The following is a 20,882-nucleotide window of genomic DNA, read 5'->3' on the forward strand; positions in this document are numbered from 1 at the left end:
CGTTGTTTCCATGCGAAAAGACTTGACCTGAACAAGCAGAAGTTAGCCCTCTTAGTCCTCATGCAAGAGATGAGACTGATCCACCGTGGCCGACCTCATTGATCTTTGGGAATATTTGTGCAGAAATGAAGTTAATGTGTCGGACGAACTAGCATTAATAAACCCGTCTAAAATTAATGAAGCCGTTTCCTCAAATGCCATAGATGTGAAAAGGAATCAAATATGCAGATAGATGTTTTCTCAGCTAGTAAGAACTAATCACTCATTTCAAAGTGGTTCTTAGTCATTCTCACACAATGCTCAGTCATGATGCTTAGTTCTCATTTAATTAAATATATAATACAAATCTGTCATCATTCTCACTGTTCCAAATCTTTCTTTTGTTGAACACAAAAGGTGAATTTCTGAGGAATATCCTGAACGCTCTATTTAGTTTCATTGAAGTAAATGAGGATTAGGGCTGTCAAGTTTCAAGATGATAAAAGCACCATAAAAGTAGTCCATATGATTTTTGACATGATATGATACACTGTAAAAAAAAAAGTTGCTGCCTTAAATTTTTTAAGTACGATCAACTTGGATGTTTACAGGGTTCTCAAGTTTTATCAAAAGCTTGGAGTGAGATCACATGCGGTTAGGGGAGGAGCCCTAATGCCTTAATGTAACTAGAAAGACTATTAATACAGTATAATATATAATTTAAAATGAAATGAATACATACATCTTCATTCCTTCCCATACCCACTAACATTTCCCTTAGTTTCAGATAACGTATTAAGCGTATTAATAACGTATTAAGCTAGCCAAACTGAGCCAAAGCTTCTGGCCTGGTTGCAAAGTAGTTGTAGAGTTTTTGACTGCATCAATTAATGTATACGATGGGCTATATATTAAATGTTCTAGCCTAAAAATGTTAGACGAGCTTTCTTCCAACTTACCTTCTCCATCACGACGTGTGTTCGCGCGATGTTGTTGGTTACCTAGTAACGAACGTACAGTGGCCGAGAATGTTCCGTCAACTTCCGTGTGTTCGCGCATCTATGTTGCCTAGTAACGAACGCAATCTGGCCGAGATACGTGCTGGCGGCAGGAAACTTCACTTTGTGTGCCTGCGCCTCGTATACAACGTTATATATAAAGCTTGCAGGACAACTTGTGTGAGCGTGTGAACTGGTTGAATTGCGTGTGTCTCACGGCCAATGCGTGAGACTCTCCATCTTGAAAATACATTAGAGGGACATACCAAAGAGGGACATACCTGGAAATTCAATCTTCGCCTTTCGCGTTTTTACACTCAGTGGCACCGTGACGAATGCGAGAGGGAGATTACTCGCGACTGCCGGCAGTTTTGAAATAATACGGCCACCGACTGTAAGAGTTAAAACGCCCTCGGAATGGGAGGGGCTAGAAAGTAATATTCAGTTGGTAGTCATAAATAGATGGGAGAAAATCCTACACAGTGTAGCTTTAAAAAATATTGTATAACATAAAAAAGTTGAAAATTGCTTAATTTATTTTGATGAGGTAAAGCAATGTAAAAACATGTTGTCATAACTTATTGATCATATAATTTTTACAGTGAACTTTGTGTGAGCAAACGCTGTTATTAAAGCGCCACTTCCCATTGTATTGGAAAAGAGCAACTAGCACATCATTTAAAATATCTCCTTTTGTGTTCCACAGAAAAAGAAAGCCATAAGGGTTTTAACCAAAATAAATGATGAACTATCCATTTAAATATTCCCATTTGCTTTAATGGAATCCTGATTATCATCTACGTAACAGTGTACTGTAAAATAATGAACACTGAGATTTGGAATCAGTTGTTTGGTCGTACCTTGTACGACTGGAGTTATTACCGAACACATTGACATGCTCTTGATAATGACTTGAGTCTTCAGCAGATCCGGTATGCTCTTTCCCGTACTTCCATCCGGCTTTTAACACACACACACACACACACACACACACACACACACACACACACACACACACACACACACACACACACACACACACACACACACACACACACACACACACACACACACACACACACACACACACACACACACACAAGCTAACCATTGTGGCTGGAGGAGGAGAGATTGGAAGTGAGTGATTGATTCAGAGGCTGAATAGCCTTTTCTATCCTGCATTGAAATTCAGTCATTGAATCTGCTGGTTTCGAGCAGGTTCCAACAGCAGAAGCACTTCCCGTGACTGAGTGTCCACTGTAACAATATCCCTTCACAAACTCCATGGTGTGGATAACATTTTGGAACATGTGTTTATAATAATAAGGCATGTGTTTGTGATTGATATCAGTTTCATTTCTTTAATAATATCTTTTCACAGTAAATAGGGAACTAATACTGGAATTATTCAAAACAGAGGACCTCAATATTTCTTTTCACAGTAAATAGGGAACTAATACTGGAATTATTCAAAACAGAGGACCTTAAAAATGTTGCATTATGTTTTTTAAATAAGTGCATCTTGTAATAGAGCAGCTGTAAGAGATTTTTACTCATATACTGTAATATGAAATATATTCACTGAAAATCTTGACAATCTAGTTTATTGGAGAAGTTGTCCGAATTGTAAATGTATTATTATTATTATTATTATTATTTTAGTCAAATCTTTTCAATGAATCAGTTGATTCAGTTTACAAAACCTGTCTAAAAAATGCATTCATAAATCAGACTGATCCGGTTCTAAAGTCAATCACTGAATATATTTAAATATATATATATATATATATATATATATATATATATATATATATATATATATATATATTTGAAATAACTTATTATTATTATGTTTAATATAATATAATATAATATAATATAATATAATATAATATAATATAATATAATATAATATAATATAATTATTATCCCACAATGCAGTATATTTAGCTTGACCTTCCTTTCCAGTCTGATGAATGAACCTGAAACAAACTTTTGTGGCCAGACTACAAAAAAAAAATCAGTTTTACACAACATTTTATTAAAACGCAAAATAAAAATGCATTTCTAAACGCCATTTACAACAATCTAGTGAGGCCACTTAAGCATCTGTTCATGTTTTTAACTGTGAAATTATCTTTTAGATATTTTATATGTATGGTATCCATGAAAACGATGATATTATGATAATATTGATGATGATGTTATGATGATATCTATGATTATTCTTATCCCATTCATACATTTTTATTAACAGCTGAACCATCAGAACTCTCTAAGTGATTTAAGTGCATTTACGGCTGTGATTAATTGTTTTTAAAATCTATTTTATTGTGAGCTAAGACTTTCGCTGACCTTTCAGCCATTTAGACTCACAGTTTTTTTTTATTGCTGCTTTGTCTTTGTCAGGAAATTCAAAAGAGGTTTTCAGTTCACAGCTGAGCACATTATCATAAAATGTCTGGTTTGGCAAATGTACCGTAGACTCAATGTACTGAATAAGCCTCTTACCTCATCAGTCATGTGTAGACCAGACATCACGATATTAGGCTGGAACAAGATGTCACATCTAAATCTCGATCTCTCTGTGTCTGTACATTTACCACAGATGTAAAGCACAACTTGTCCAGAACTTGATTTCAAGTCCACACAAAGATAAATGCGTGATTTCATAGTCCATTAAAAGCCAGAGACTTCGTTTTACAAGCATGTCTTTTGGCTGAATTTTTACTATGTTGGTCTTTACATGCTTGAATTTACTGATTTTTATAATTGCATTAGCAATTATTTATTTTAGACCCCATTAAAATCGCTCAACAAGCCTAATAAATGTATCTGTGTTGAGGTCTTTTCTTTTGAAACAGTAAGGTTGGATGTAACACATCGAGGAGCACTTTTAAAACAAAACAAAACAAAAAACCTAACCTGTAGGTTTTAGGGGGCGGGGCATTCTCATTCTGGAGAGCATTTGATTGGACAACAATCTGTGCAGTGCATGATGAGTCATCAATCATTTTTATCCATTTTCCCAGGGAAGAGAAATCAAGAAGCAGAAATCTTAAATCTGTATATCTTGTTAGAGTTAATTTTGTCAACTTTTTGGAGTACACCAAAATATGGAATTTACTGACACAGACTATAAAGGCCACAAAACTGTAACTTAGATATCTTAGTGATCTTTAAATTGTTTTTTAATAGATCTTTTAATCATTTGTATCGACAAAAGCATATGGGTTCTCTGTATTGAGGCCATGAAAATAACCCCTTTTTTGTTATGGCACATGAAGTGTTTAACCACATGACAGATGTGTAAACTGAAGTGCGAATGAGTCTGTTATCTGTGGAGATCTGTTTCGGTGAAGAATCTGTTCCTGAGAATGCAAAGGGACGCAAAACACGATCACAGAGACAATTTATTCATAACTGTCTTTAATGTTGCTTGGCTTGTCGTTTCCTCGCACATTTGTTTGCTGCAGTGACACACAGGTTTTGTTTTAATATAATTTGAAAAAATGGCACGTTTAATGCGTGTCTTGTTGGTGAATATGTTTGATGAAAAGGAGACTGACCATCATTCACTACACTTAGTTATTTCTATTCGATCACAATACGAACTCAAAACGTGCTAAGATTATTATTATTAAGATCATGTAAGGATATTATTGTAATATTGTCATAATGTGATATAAATGTATCATTAAATATATCATTTTAAAAATATGTATATAATTATAAATAATAAAATACTTTGCCAGAGTATATACAAATATAAATGTATCAAATATATAGCTACAAATATTTAAATATATAAAAATTATTATTTAATTTCTTTTCTGGCAATTTTTTTATGATTATTTTTTATAAAAATATAATTTTATACAAATAAAATATATAGCAAGAATCAACTGTAAATATAAATATCATTATATATATAATTAAATAAAAACGTATCTAATGATATATTTATATTATATATTAGAATGTAATGATATATGATATTTCAACATGATCTCACGACCAATTCGTACGAATTCGTACGAGTGATAAAAAGGTGGCTAATTTCGTATGAATTCGTACGACCTCACTCGTACGAATTTGTACGATTTGTCTAAACCCACGTGATGGGTAGGTTTAGGGGCGGGGTCAGGGGTATGTCATTTGTATGAATTCATACGAATTGGGCAATTCGTAAAATATGTACGATTTAGCAAAAATCGTACTAATTCGTACGAGTGTATTCGTATGAATTAGCCACCTCGTAGAATTTGTACGAATTGCCGTGAGATCAGGCTGGATATTTTAATTTGTTTTATTTTGCATTATATTTGTATTATTTATTATTTAATTCATAATAAAAAATATTTTTAAAGTGTAACCAAAAAAAAGAGGTTTTTCTTTCTTTTTTTTTTTACATCTAAATCCTACAATCCAAAGTGGTTTCATAAGTGTTTTTTGTTTATATTTATGCTTGGAAAAAGTTGATGTCATGATGCCATGCTTAGTGGTATTTTGTTTTGAATTTGTTTTCCGAAACCAAGAGTAGCGGTAGCTAATGAAAATATTATGTCATCATCACCCTTATTAGATTGCACATTAGAGTCTAACTTGAAAAGCTGGCATTAAACTGAGCCCAGCAGAGGGGTGTGGAGACTCCATCTGGTGTTCCTGGCATCCAGTGGGCACAGTGTTGCCCTGCCCAGCCTCACTGATCTCCAGAAACACAGAACACATGCTTCTGCAGGTACTTAAAGTCACCATGAAGTTGACCCTTTTAAATTTTGTTCTGGAATATTGCAGTAATTATTGTAAATGATTGATCAGTGCACATATATATATATACAGTATTTTTAAATGCATGTGCCCTCTTAATCTTTAATCAAATTAACTTCCCCTCCCACTTGCAGTATCATCTCTTCTCTAAAAAATGTGTTTACTGGCCCGAGGACTGGACAACCTGTCAGTCACATGAGATTGAACAATAGCAAACCTCAACCATCCAATCAATTCCCTATGAACAAAATCAAAATCACCCACATTTTTTGTAGTTCAACTATTTAATTCGGATATACGTCACAATAGGGAAGAAAATGCTATTGTAACTTCCGTTTCATGCCAACTTTAATGACGAGTTGTTGTATTAGGGGGCCTTAAGTGGATTGTTTATATGATGAACAGATTGAATTTAGGCTATTATTCACTTATTAACATTGATCAGCGAACATAAACGGAAGCTCAACTGAATTTACTTGACCTCATTGGTTCTTGCGGAAGCTCAAACATGGGCGAACTAAAATTTTTAATTCTGTAATCATTTACTCACTCTCATGTCGTTCCAAACCCGTAAGATGTTTAATTCCATGTATAATACTGTATAATTCTTCACTATCGCTATATTTTGACTGGTTGAACTAGTGGAAAACATTGTGTGTTGTACATCTTCAGCGCCATGAGGTCACTTTGTGGGTCCTGGCGCCGACACTGGTGTTATATTAATCAGACAATTTGAATGTTATGTATTGATTCTGAACATGTAGGAAGTGAAGAAACAGCTTACAGTTTCTATTAACAAAAAACAACAACTGTAACATAGTGGAGAATACTGAGAATATACTGTAGTGTTTGTTTTGGGCTAGTTGACTCATCGAGATGCCTCGAGCAGCTGGGTTGTTGGCCGATTTTAGTCAGCAAAACACAAAATACCCCATACCTCCCTTGTGCTGGTGCAGGTTACGTGGGTGAGGTGAACCCATGAGGCCGTGCGGCCCATAGAGACAAACCATTCACGTCTGAGACAAGAGACTGAGAGGTTTAACAACATATCAAGCGCTTGTGTTTTAAACCTGCTTTGTTTGCAAATCAGATTTACATTGAAAATTAGACTTGTACTTTAGTGTTGAGCTCAACCTCAAACTCAAACATGCTGATAATATAGTGAGGAACACAGCAGATGATTTACGAGCCTGGGTTTCAGTGGATTTTATGCTCACCCAGGCTGCATTTATTTAATCAAAATACAGTAATATTATGATATATTATTACAATTTAAAATAACTGTATTCTACTTTAATATATTTTAAAAAGTAATTTATTTCTGCGATAGTAAAGCTGAATTTTCAGCATCATTACTCCAGTCTTCAGTGTCACATGATCCTTCAGAAATCATTCTCATATGCTGATTTGGTGCTCAAGAAACATTTCTTATAACAGTGTTGAATATAGTTCTGGTGCTTAATATTTTATAAACAACATTCATCGGAAATAGAAACTTTGGTTACACTTTGGATTAGGTTCCAATTCTCACTATTAACTAACTATTAACTACGACTTTTGCCTCAATAAACTTCTAATTACTGCATATTAATAATTAGTATGGTAGTTGTTAAGTTTAGGTATTGGGTAGGATAAAGGGATATTGTCTTGAAGAATAAGGCATTCATATGTGCGTTATAAGTTTTAATAAACAGCCAATATACTGGTAATATGCATGCTAATAAGCAACTAGTTAATAGTAAGATTTGGACCCTAAACTAAAGTATTACCGAAACTTTTTTTGTAATATTATACATCTTTACTGGGACACTTCTGTATGATATTCATGATCAATGATATGTTATTTTATGTAAAAAAAACAAAAACAAATTGTTGTTGATCCTGATACTTTTTATTTCACGTTCCCGAAAATGTCAAAATGTATTTTAATACTGAAATTAAAATCGCTCATCATACAGTAGAAGTATTCAAGTCACTGTATGTATGATTTTTTTTTTACGTATTTTTTAATAAATTACCAGATATAGACAAAAAAGAACCTTGTTTGTTCAAGTAGTTGCGATTTTGAATGTTATTGCGAAGTGTTTAGGTAAAATCTCACATTGTGACTTGCCTTTTTCCCTTTTTGTTTCCTCGAGTCCTTGTTAGCATGCCTTCACTTGAACAGAGGAGTGTTTCTCTCTAACTAGGTCTGAGAGACTGAATCTTCTCCGGCTTGTTGCTAAATATAAAGGAGGCGCCGTTTCACAGGAGGGTGCTGGTTCTTCTTTTAAATCCCTGTCCACTTTAGTGTATTCTGATTTGTCTCACAGCAGCGATGAACATGGATAAATTAGGTGCTTGAAATTAGCAGTCAGCTGGGATCTGTAACCTACAGTAACAGCTAGCGATGACAACAGGCTTCTGAACGTTAGCATGCTAACAATCTGAGCAACAGATTGCATACTATCCACTCTATATTATGGCAATTTGGATTTAATATTTTAATATTTAGGACTGATAATTGGTTATTAGATAGTTTAATAAAAGACCATCTGTTTTGCATAGTTAGCATAGTTATCCTGTGTGTTTTTGCTGACTCATCCTCTGGAGAAATGCTTCTGGATACAAATCAGGCCATGTCCTTTTTTACGTGTCTCCGTGAGGATGTTTTGGTATGTTATGAGTCCATATTTTCATCAACGGTCATCATCCACATACATAGTATTGTTCGTTAACTGCTGTCCTCCAACACATTGATTATTAGGCCACACCTTTTGCTGTATGAATAATTATAAGTAGGAGGCACCAGATGGGAAATCAGTGTTAATGTTAAGAGGTGATGTTTGACGGAAATAGTGCAGTGCGAGCACCTTAGTTTCAGTGAAATTCTCACTTGTCAGCAGCGCAAACAAACGCTACACTGCCACAAGCAACGTGCAGCCAGAACCTTACAGCCTATAAGCATGTCTACAGGGATTCAAGCTGAGAATTGGAATTTAGCTTCAATTAACAACTATAGCAATTAACAACAATTTAATTGTAACAGAACTAGATTCTTACATTTTCTGTAGAAAATGAGAGTTGGTTGTCGCTTTAACCCGCTGAATAAAAAACTGTGTAAAAGTAGCCTATAATTCGGCGGGAAAACCACGTACTTGGCAACACTGCATTGTAAAAAAAAAAATGTTTTACTGTACATGATTTGTTATTACAACTTTTTTTCTTTTGTCAAATCAACTTAGATAATGAACGTGGTTTAGATAACATCATATTTTGTGTTTCTGTTGAATAAATCAATGTCTTGCATTGTATTAACTCAATTTTTTCATTTCAACGAACTAATAATTTTAATGCAACCAGGTAACTTACTTTTTTAAGTTAAACCAACAATCATTTTTACAGTGTGGTTATGTAGAAAGTTATTTGGCTATTGTTTGGGATGTTTTAAATGGTTTTTAGGTGGTTACATGCTGGCCTAAACCAAAAGTGTTCACCACGAAAGTCGATATGATATTTTATTCACTTAATGTTTGTTTCGAGTTTTCACTCTGTTGAGTACTGAGTATTAAGTTATCACTCATTTGATCATTGGACTAGTTTCTCAGTGTTGCCAAACAGTAAACAGGCTACTGTGTGGTTTTACTGTGGTCTATTTTTCTCTTCTCTCTACCTCTCACCTGATGCTTTTTCTTGTGGTGACACAAGCTTCAGCACAGAAGCAAGTTCTTCTGGTCGTGAGAAGCTTCTGCACGACACGCAGACCTACAACAGACCCTCAACATTATGCAAAAACACACTGTATCAGAGACTGAGCCAAATGAGCCAGCGCTGGAGCCATAATTACACTCATCTATTTGTTCTATCTTCATAATCGTCTTATGCTGTAACTGCAAAAGTGATTTATGAGGAAAATGTTTGTGTTTAATGTGTGTTCAGTAGTGTACAAGGCACATGGGAACATCGGGGAACAAGTTGTTTTCTCACATGATACATATCAAGAGTTGTGGTTATATTATTATCTATAGAACAATTTAAAATATTATATTATATTATATTATTAATAAACAGATGACATTAAGTTCGAGATTTGAAATATTATATTATATACTTATTTTAAATTTCATTATATTATATCATTAATCATTATATATTATAATTATAATATTATATATTATATCATTTACATAAATATGTAAATACATATTAATTTATAGTATGTTCAATTTTACATTACATTATACATCATTATATTATTATATAGATTATTATCTATATATATATATTTTACAAATATTATTATATTATATTATATTAAAGTAATGTATAATGTTGTAATGTTTTAAAACAAATTTTTTTATTTTATTTTGTCTGTTTTTTAATACAATAAAAATGTATTATTATTTTAAAAGATAATAATTATTATTATTGTATCTACTGTATGTATGACAGGCGGTTGGTGACATCATATTAAAAATGTGTGAAAATTATTACATAATTATTATTTCTGCTTATATATATATATATATATATATATATATATATATATATATATAGTAGTATTGATGATGCAGATGTTAATACCATGTTACTTTGTTACTAAATGATTACCATATTCCACCTATCATTTTTACGTTACTCCAAGTTATTTCAAATTATAGCATGGTATTACCATAGTACATATCCCAAAAACATAATTGCCACAGTGTAGTAGGAAATGACAGATGCTACGAGAACAGAATGAAGATTTGTTGCTTTGAATTGAAAAATGAGAAAAACATTTTTTATTATGATTCTATCGAGACCTCTAAAAACAAAAAAAGATGGATGAATCCAAATGAATTCCTTTAATCAACATTACGCCACAAATGCTGTCAATAGAGCTTAACCTGCAATATTTTGCCTTTAATGACTCGATTAATATGAAAAACAACTTTGACTGAACCAGAAAGCGAGTCATGAGAAGGTTTGAATGGCTCCTTGTATGCAGTCAGTGTGCGAGTCATAGAGAAGGCAGCACACACTTTTGTAAACTCTGAGTCTGGCCTTGTTAAAGCACACATGGATGAATGAGCACTGCGTGACATGTCCTGAGTCTTATTTTCATCGCTGGGCTTGTATCCCAGAATTCTTTGGGGTTGCTAGACCTGCAGCTGTGTCTCTTTGGCTTTGCAGGTCTATGAGGTAATCGGCTGCATGTTGAAGGCTCAGAGTCAGGGAACGCAGCCAGGCGTGTGTGTGTGTGTGTGTGTGTAATGCGTATGTACCTGAAGAGCACCTGTGGAAGCGGTAGTAAGGAACGCTTGAATAATGCAACACACACAGATGTTGTGTGTGAATGCTGTGTCTCTATTGGCAGGTTTGATCGATGTTGCTCATTATGTCCAGGAGTGTCGCAGAGCTCTTTAACCTGTCTTTACCAAAGCTTCATAGATCAGCGATGGATTCATTTGAGTATGTGCATTCATCAAGTTTTATAGACATGACAGGAGTGTTGGTTCCATGTCTCTAGACAAAATAAAATATGTTGGGCATGTATTGTTAGGGTGTTAGCCACACACGCACAAAAACAGTGGTTACACTCAAAACACAGTAGACCGCTGGAGGTAATTAGTAGAAATCGCAAACCACACCAAGTACAAAATGAGAACTGACAAAGAAACACAGGGGTATATTAAAAAAAACAGTGCTGAACAAAGGCAACTAAACTAGATACAGGTGAAACTAATGGGTGGATATAGAAACAAACCAGGGAATAAATAGTAACCAAGGAACCTAAACTAAACAGAACGGGGAAAGAGGAACTTAAGGAAACAGGACAGAAAATTAAAAATAAAATTCAACAGAACAGAACATAACCCACAAATAAATGCATGAACTAATAATATAATATAATATAATATAATATAATATAATATAATATAATATAATATAATATAATATAATATAATATAATATCACATGTTCATTTCTGTGATTAATATTTTTTTATTTAATATTTATATTTATATTTAATATTGTTATTTTGTATATAATATATTAATTAAATTACATTATACTATATCATTACATATATTTGTACATATGTAAATACATATTAAGTTATAGTATGTAAAATTTTACATTACATTATACATCATTATATTATTATATAGATTATTATCTATATAGCAATATATATATATATATATATAATATAATATTATATTATTAATAAACATATGATTCATTGACATTAAGTTTGAGATTTATATTAGATTATATTTAACTTATATTAGATTATATTATTATCAAGTCAAATTTAATTGCATAGTGCTTAATAATAATTTAATATTAATACGAAATATTCCATTTATAAATAATAATAAAATAATAATAATTCAATATTAATTAATACAAAATAATAATTTATGAACATATAACATTATATTTTATAATATATGATTATGATACATATTGTATTGAGTTTTTATTCTTTTATTTAATTAAATTTTTAACAATAATTGTACATAACATTGCTACAGCATATCATTGCAATACTGTATATTATGTTGCATTTGTACAAAAATATATTTAATATATGTCTATATACATTTAAGTTCATATTAGATTTTTTTGTGTCTTTATACTTAAAAAAATTGCGCTCGCACACACATGCACACTTACTCAATGTACATATTATGTAGAAATTGTGAGTAATTGCTTCCCATAATTCTCACACTTTCTTTGCATATCAGTTGGGTGTGATGGCACATTTTTCCACCGCTGCCAGACGTCTGACACTCTGAAAATAAACCTCGCAGCCTCTGAGCGCAATTCTGAAGGTTACTGTGTTAAATTTAGCCGTGGAAACATTGATGATCAGCGGGAGAACAAGGAAATGTGATGAATGAGAAATGTTGTTGATGGTGACAACGGCTTCTCTGTCGACTGTGAGCGGTGGCACCGTGGCAGGGGTGAGGCCCGTGTGGAAAGTGTTTTAAATCGGAGATGGAGGTGAGAGCGAGGGTCTTTCTCGCGCTCACACTTTTACTGTGAATGTTTTCTAGCTTGTTAACGTGGGCTCATAAATACTAGAAGGCTTCCTTCAGGTCCTTGTGCTCCCAGGTCAATGCGGCATGATGATGTGTAAACAAACTGGTTCATGTTTTCTGTGAATACACGTGTGGGTGGAAGTTATATTTGTTTGATAAATAAAGTATGTTCTTTTTTTCAGTTTTTCTAATTAACTCCATTTATATACTTTTAAAAGCTTTCTTCGGAAACCGTGGATGTCCATTAGAGGTGGTATATCTGTACTTTATTCCTCATTTATTACTAAAATTCAGCAGTAGCTGCAAGTTTGGCTTATTAAATTTGGCATCAATGAATGGAAATGGGGGAATGGGGGGATGGGGGGATGGGGGGGGGGGGCAAGAACATGTATTGCTTAAAAATTCATGTATAACTTTGATGAAAGGTTCTGATCCACTTCAAATGTTGACTAAAAATAGTTTTGTCAGTTTTTAGGAGTATATCTGGTAACACTTTATTTTACAGTGTCCTATATGTTACATGTACTTACCGTAGTAATAACAGTAAATTATGCATAGTTAACCCTCAACCAAATCCTACCCTAACCCTATAGTAAGTACATGTAGTTTCTTAATATTACTCAGTACTTAATTATATAATTACACAGGAAACCTTAAAATAAAGTGTAACCGTACATTCATATATAGAGGGCCTTAAATGGGGTAGAATTTCCTAGTAGTCGTCTTTCCTCTCTTCTTCTCTCAACCTCTTTTCCTTCCCTGACCTTTGACCCTTGGGCTAATGTAGATGTCCATCTCTTCCCCAGTCTAATGCTGTGAAACCAGACTCAGCCATTCTATAAATGTCTTGTCAGAGCTGTGAGCCGTTCTTCTGTGTGCTGGATGAAATGACAGGGAGGAGAGGGAAATGTACAGCATGCATAGCTGTGAATTATGTCTTGTGATTCTTGCTTGTCGAGGTTACAGCCGCTCAAAGGACTCTTGCTGTAGAAACTGCTGCCGTCTGAGACTTTTGGGCCTGCTGAGGCATCAAATATGTATTGTGTATGCATAATGTTTCTGTGCCTGTAGAATGACCTCATCGCTGATAGTATACACACACACACACACACACACACACACACACACACACACACACACACACACACACACACACACACACACACACACACACACACACACACACACACACATCGCTTACAAAAAATGCCATAGTTTCCACAAAATTACTTTAGTTGCTACAATTACTACTGAAAAACTATTATGGCATCTCTTTTCTGTGGTTTTATTTCTTATTTTATATTACACTGGTAAACTGTATACATTATTAACCAACCTACCCAATTTTAAGGGCTGAAATAAATATCTCAGATGTTTATCTCAAAATGATCAAATTAAATCAAATAAAACACAGAGTAAAAAAATTGCAATGATATTCTTTACTCTTTTCAATGCAAGTCTTGATTTTGAAGATTTTTACTGACAAACAGTGTAAATGACTGTAAATGACAGTGGTGTAAATTACATTATTCGTTATTATAAACACATGATTCATTGATATTAAGTTCTAGATTTTAACTTGTGTCCTCTCACAAGAAATAGTTCTATAAGCAACAACTACTCATTTTCTGTATATATTGAAATCAGTAGAACTGGTCCTGTGGTTTGTTCAAAAACTTTAATGTGAGCAAATTTATCTAACACACACACACACACACACACACACACACACACACACACACACACACACACACACACACACACACACACACACACACACTCACTACACTTGCTCCGTCGTCTCAGAAATACCTTAATAAATTCGCTGTGATTCATGTCTGTTATTAGATGGTTGACAGACATTGTCATCTGTCATGAAGGAGAACGATGTTCCTCTCTCATGGGACACGAGGACTAGTTCATGTAAAGCATTACATCACTGTGATCAGTGAATACTGGGCTCAAGTTTCGGTCTTCACTCGGTTCTCACATTCCTCATCTCTACTACTTCAATTCTGATCTAATCAAATGGTCCATCTATCAAACATGGATCTCATTTTATAAACTTTTGCTTTCCCCCCTGAACGTTATGAACATTTTCCCCGCAGTATCACTTTCAACACTTGAGCACCAAACTTTGGAACACATATTTGAACATGTATAATATTTATTAAATAATATATATACATATTTCAACACTGAAACAGGGGGTAAACAAAAAAAAATATGCATTTAAATAAACAAAGGCAAAGTTTTTGACACAATTTGAGTATCTTGTTGATAAACGTGTGTCTTCCTGCACATTTATTAAGTCTTTTCAACAGTTTTCACTCTCTGTTTAGTGATGTTAGTGACTGTAAAAATTAAATTTTTTACTTTTCAATTTTCATTAGCTATGACTGCTGTGTTTGAACAAAAACAGCAATATAAAATTGCAGGGTTTTTAAGAGGGTCAGTGGGATTTTGGGTCACACTTGCATAATGTGCCTTAAGTCAGACAACATTACTGTGGTTTATAGGGCACAAGAGTTTATGTGAGATTTGTGCACTAATCGTTTTCTCTCTCGCTCTCTTTTTCTAGGCCTGCGTTTGAGCCCGAGTCTTCCTCACCTGCCAGCCATGGACTAGACAAGAGGAGTGTGTGACCTCAGACATAACCATGGTGGTGAGATGGCTGCTCAACTCCCATTGAGAACACAGAACGTAAGAATGCCTTTATTCATGTGCTCGTCTTTTATTTCGATGGTTTCAGAGGAACATCACCAGGCCCACGCGGAATCTGTTTCCGCGGAAGCTCGATAAAAGCTCAGCAAATTTACATAGGATTTTAATACCGGTCATTGCATAATTTCATTGACATTTTCCTGCACTGTATGTGTTGATTTACCCGGAAAAAAACAAGTCTTTAGTTGTGTAAATGTTAAAATAATATACATTTTATAGTTATAGTATGACAAACTCTAATATTTCAGCTGCTAGAAACTGCTCTTTGTACAATCTTCAACAAAAACGTTCAGAATAATTTTTACTAATAATTATTTTAAATAAATGTTTGTTAATCATATACAACTGGAACTCATTGTTTCAAATGGAATCCATTGGTCAAAATATTACAAAAAAGTAGTTTGTAATAAATTATGCTTCAGTACAACATTATTATATTATATTATATTATATTATATTATATTATATTATAAATGACATACTATTTAAAATACTATACAACATTTATATTTTTACTTTTATACTAATGATTAAATAGAATTATTTACAATAGAATTATTAATTATATGTACTTTACAAATGCACCATTATATTATATTATATTATATTATATTATATTATATTATATTATATTATATTATATTATATTATATTATATTATATTATAATGGTGGATGTGGATACCAACACTGTTAATTTTTTTTATTTGGCTGATTCTTACAGCAACTGTCATTTCATGCTGTAGAGATCTCAGAAATGAAAGTTAGCATGTTCACTGAAGATCTAGAGGGCTATTTCTGTTATCAGAACCCAGATGGGCACAAACCATTTTTAAAATGCATTTTGAAACGTTTTTAATTATTTTTTTACTTTTTTTTATAAATTGGCTGTGGCCACTTGTTAGGATAAACTCACATAAATCACTCTCAATCCAGATCTTAAACACATGCTAGCAAGGACAAGGACACAGTTTTTTGGGGCTGTGGCTTTTGACATATTCATGTTTGAGTTTTATTGGATGAAGATCATTGTGCCTTACAGAACGGGTCATTCGGTGGGCAGTGGTTCCGTAATTTAAATTCAAGTGAGGTGTTTTATAAACGGTTATACCCACATACATTCCAGTGGTTTAAATATGGAACCGCTGGATATTTTGAGCTAATGGTTTGAGTGCATTACTGAACTGCTTTTGCTTACGGTTAGGCCCAACGCAGCCCCACACGTACCTCACAAAGCAAAGAGCAGGATGAAAGTGGGTCAGCTAAACTGCTGCTAAAGTGCTGGGCTTTCTGATGAATAATGCAAGGCATATGACAAGAGAAAAGTTTCCTTATCTGGATATGATGGAGATATATATGTTTTTGGTGTTTTTAATATTTTATAAAAATTTTATTTTATTTTAAATCCGTAAAAAATACAATCATATTTCAAAAGCACATTCAAAAACTGAATATTGAGTAATTTTTTTATTTTTATGTATATATGTTATATTTATATTATGTTCTATATTTGTATATTTTACATTTATTTTTAATTTTCACACATGTATTAACCACACAAGTTGAGTAAAGGTCATCAAGGCTTTCTGCGATTATGTCATTCTGCCATCTGTTGGAACCTGACAAGATCTGGCAGCACAGATGTGACCTATCAAAAAGCACAAAAAGAAACCAGCCGCCGGTATTGTTAATGTGCTCTGTCTCTTAGAGGGTGAATGATCTAATCTTGCGTTTAATTCTGCAGGGTTAGTCAGGCTTCTCTAATGGCTGTAGCAGAATGTTATTACAGGTATTGTAGTCTCACTCAAAGTGCAGTGGATTTGAATCGTTTGGAAATTCGCTCTCGGCTGTTCAGTTTAGATTAGTGACTGAAAACATGCTTCATGCCAGTGTGCAAAAATTAGGTAAAAATTAGATTGGAAGTGTTTCTGTGGGACCTTTGCATAATATGCTCTCTTGTTTTTAAAAACAGCTAGCTATTAGCATGCTAAATACAGCACTGCTGCTAATAATTTAACTAGTGGGAAGTTAAGGCTTTTCTCCACTATGGGCAGCTCCACATTCCTCTAATTTTTGTGTGATGCATGGTGCGGAAGCTGCTGGCCATCGGTCCGGTCGTCTTACACACGGCACACGCGCGCGGATAAACAGTCCTCTGTTATTGCAGCTAACCTGTAGGTGTTGCCCTCCTGCCAGCATAGTTGGTTTGGACTGATCTCACCAGCATCAAACAATGGCGCATTTCATAAGCCAATGACAAAAATGGCCTTGAGCAGAATGTCACAGCCAATGTAGCCCAGCATAAAAATTCCACACGGCATAATGTCATCACAGTGTTGAAACATCACACCAGTCTGTCCAGTGGTATGACTCACTCACATGGCCATGTGACACTGCGAACACACCAAAACACACACACAATTGGTTATTGACTCACCACAACTTAGGGCCAGATTTACTAAACAGGGCAAATTAGTGTAAGAGCGCAATTCCATAAAAGCGCAGATGGGAGAGAAAAAAGTTCTGCGACTGACGACAAATTGAAGATCACAGACGCAGTCAGATCATTTCCATAATGACCAACGCAATCTACCAAAGCAGCCCAAATTAACTTCTGGTTTAAGACATGCTTTTTTGGGGGCGGTAAATAATGGCGCAAATACCAGTAAATTGAAAAGCGCAAACCTTAGTAAATCACTTTGCATGATTCATTTAAATATTCTCCTCCTATAAATTTTGCGTCTTAAAGGGAAACTCTTACAAATGCATAAAGGTCAGCCGCAAAAAATAACTGTCCACGCCTTTTCAGCGCTTATTTTTCACTGTGTGTCTTTAGTAAATCCTGATAGTAGTTTTTTAATGCCAAAAGAGGGTTTGCGCTGGCGCAAGCGGTTAGTAAATCTGGCCCATAATGTCTTAAGGCCTATTCATACCAAGAATGACTATAGATAACCATGTCTATAAGAATAACTATTTGTGTCCTCACCGATGCATGATATTAATCAGGGCCCGGTTTCCCGATAACGTTGTCTCTTAGCGCGCTACGAAGACTCGTAAGGTATAACTTAACTAAAGGTATACCATTACTAGGCGTGTTCCCCGAACTATACCTTAGAAAGCTGCTTAAGATAAACCTTCTTACGTGCGACGTTACCCGGTGCTGTCCGTGGCGATGGTGCTGAATCTGTTGATATCGATGACTCGAGAATCAATTATTCTCTTGTCCAGGCGCTGTTTCACTATAATATGCTAGAAAGTGGTGTTCTTTATAAAAGAAGCACTTCAGAAATAGTTGAAAATACATTTATTAGAACTATTGGATATTATAAAAAATAATCCAAACTATAATAGCCTATAATAGCATAGCCTACATATTTTAAAATTGTAACATATATTGCTGCCACAATAACCATTTCAAAAATTTTACGTGATTTCTTCTCTTTCCCATTTTTGTTCGCTGAGGTGGAGCTGCGATGAAATATTGTTCTTGTAAATACTTTCCAGCATTTCAGTAATAAAAGTTTACATCTTTTGTACGGTGCTCGGCAGTGATCAAAAACGATTTAAACAGTGAATTTTGAATCTCTTCTTGTAATTTTATTCTTTGCATGAAAACACTTGAATTAGCCTAAATGAACTGTCTGTGTGTATTAAAACTTCAGAATTATTTTCATATAGACCTGCAACAGTGATAAGGTAAAGCTAAGAGTGGTCCAGACCAACCTTACGAAAGTGTGACTTACAGAAGATATACTTAGCGTACGAACGTGTCGGGAATCGTGCCATAACGTTAAGAGAGAGGTTAAGGAATAGGTTAAGAACTACCTAGCGATAAGAACGTTTTGGGGAACCGGGCCCTGTTTATTATAAGCATGTGCTGCAGTTTTGCTGTCTGTCGCTTTAAATGCTTGAGCACTTTAAAGTCGGCTGGATTCTGATTGGCTGTCAATGTTTTTATCAGTTTTCAGCTGGAAAAAAATTATTTTGAAAGCGATTCCAACGATATCGTTCCTCTGTGCCGTTATCGTTATAGTTGTGGTGTGGACTCTGCTATTCTTTTACATTTAGAAGGATATTTTAAACTATATCATTATCGTTATTGATATCAAAGTAACATTCTTTAGCAACACTGTGACCTTAGTAAAGCACAATATATCTCACTTTTTCTTTTGGAGTTTGTTAGTATTCCTAGCAGTTCGGTGGGTTAATCATACCCAGGTGTCTCTCCGTCAGCTGTTGTGAGATCAGTTTTTAGACACTCCTCATAGTCGTATCACTCATTCCTCAGGTCCTATTCATCTCTGATTAATCTGAATGTGATCAACGGCAAATTTTGTGCAAATACTAGCTTGATGTACTGGCAATACTTCATTTTGTGCTCGGCCCATGTTGTTTTGTTGATGTTTTGTCTTTAATATGATGTTTTACATTGATGTATATGATTTTTTATGTTATTTCTGTGTAGATGAGAGTGTGAAGCTGCAGGGCAGGCAGCACAGCCACATGATCCCATGACTCTGGACATGGATGCGGTCCTGTCAGACTTTGTTCGGTCCACAGGGGCAGAACCGGGTCTGGCACGAGACCTGCTAGAAGGTAAGAGACCTGATCTGTACCTTTTTTTTTTATTTTTTTTATGATGCTTAAGTATTGGATGATAATTTTGCTCAGATGTCTTATTTTTAATATTTTATTGGTTATTAGTTGTAGATACCTAATGTTACCTTTAATGGTAAAGTTACCCCATTTAAGGGCCCTAAAAATATTTAGGTCCGACCTTATGAACTTAACTTATGAACAACCAATCCAAATATTTTTGGTCTTAATTTTAAACCTTAAATCTATTGTTCCTTGTTCCTTCAAGCCCATTGAGTTGTAACATACTTTCTAAAGCATGCTGTGGGTTTGGTGGGGGGTAATTGAGAATGAATGGGGAAAAGTCTTGTGAGAAGTGTCAGTGCCTCCATCGTGGCCATTCACGCAATAAATCCCTCCCATGGTTTTTATGTGGATTCTGCATCCACAAATCAGTTTGAACAAATATTGGTGTTAATGGGAAGAGTAATTAAAAAGTAAAGAGAACTCACCAACTTTATGCCTTTACACTTTACAACTGCTTTATGCCACCTTAAATTACTTAAATGTAACCATGGTTCCTTGAGAAGGGAATGAGATACTGTGTCTGATGTTGACACTATGGGGATGCCTCAACTATTCAAATCCTGATTGGTGCAACGTCACCCTGTGACACGTGATGGCATACCACGGAAGCTATAAAGGTAACCCTGACTAGTCTCAGCCTCAGATGTCACACCCACGGACCGTTGACTGAACGTCTGATGCATATGGCACACTTAACTGGATTTTCGAAGTCATCATCTGGGTGGTTGAGTTCTACA

At 34.5% G+C, this 20,882-nt stretch overlaps 1 protein-coding gene across 2 annotated transcripts in view; it reads left to right on the forward strand.

The window, feature by feature from the left end:
- The window catches only part of otud7a (OTU deubiquitinase 7A), a 78,532-nt gene that overhangs the window by 15,555 nt on the left and 42,095 nt on the right, over positions 1–20,882 (forward strand). For both annotated transcript variants that reach the window (XM_082159835.1, XM_082159836.1), the window contains exons 2-3: positions 15,342–15,463; positions 19,949–20,079. In XM_082159835.1, the coding sequence (XP_082015961.1) occupies positions 19,995–20,079 (85 nt within the window). In that variant the 5' untranslated portion in view covers positions 15,342–15,463; positions 19,949–19,994. The remainder of the gene's footprint in view (positions 1–15,341; positions 15,464–19,948; positions 20,080–20,882) is intronic.

The sequence above is a fragment of the Leuciscus leuciscus genome (genome assembly GCF_965113295.1).
Source record: "Leuciscus leuciscus genome assembly, chromosome: 25".
NCBI classification, from domain to species: domain Eukaryota; kingdom Metazoa; phylum Chordata; class Actinopteri; order Cypriniformes; family Leuciscidae; genus Leuciscus; species Leuciscus leuciscus.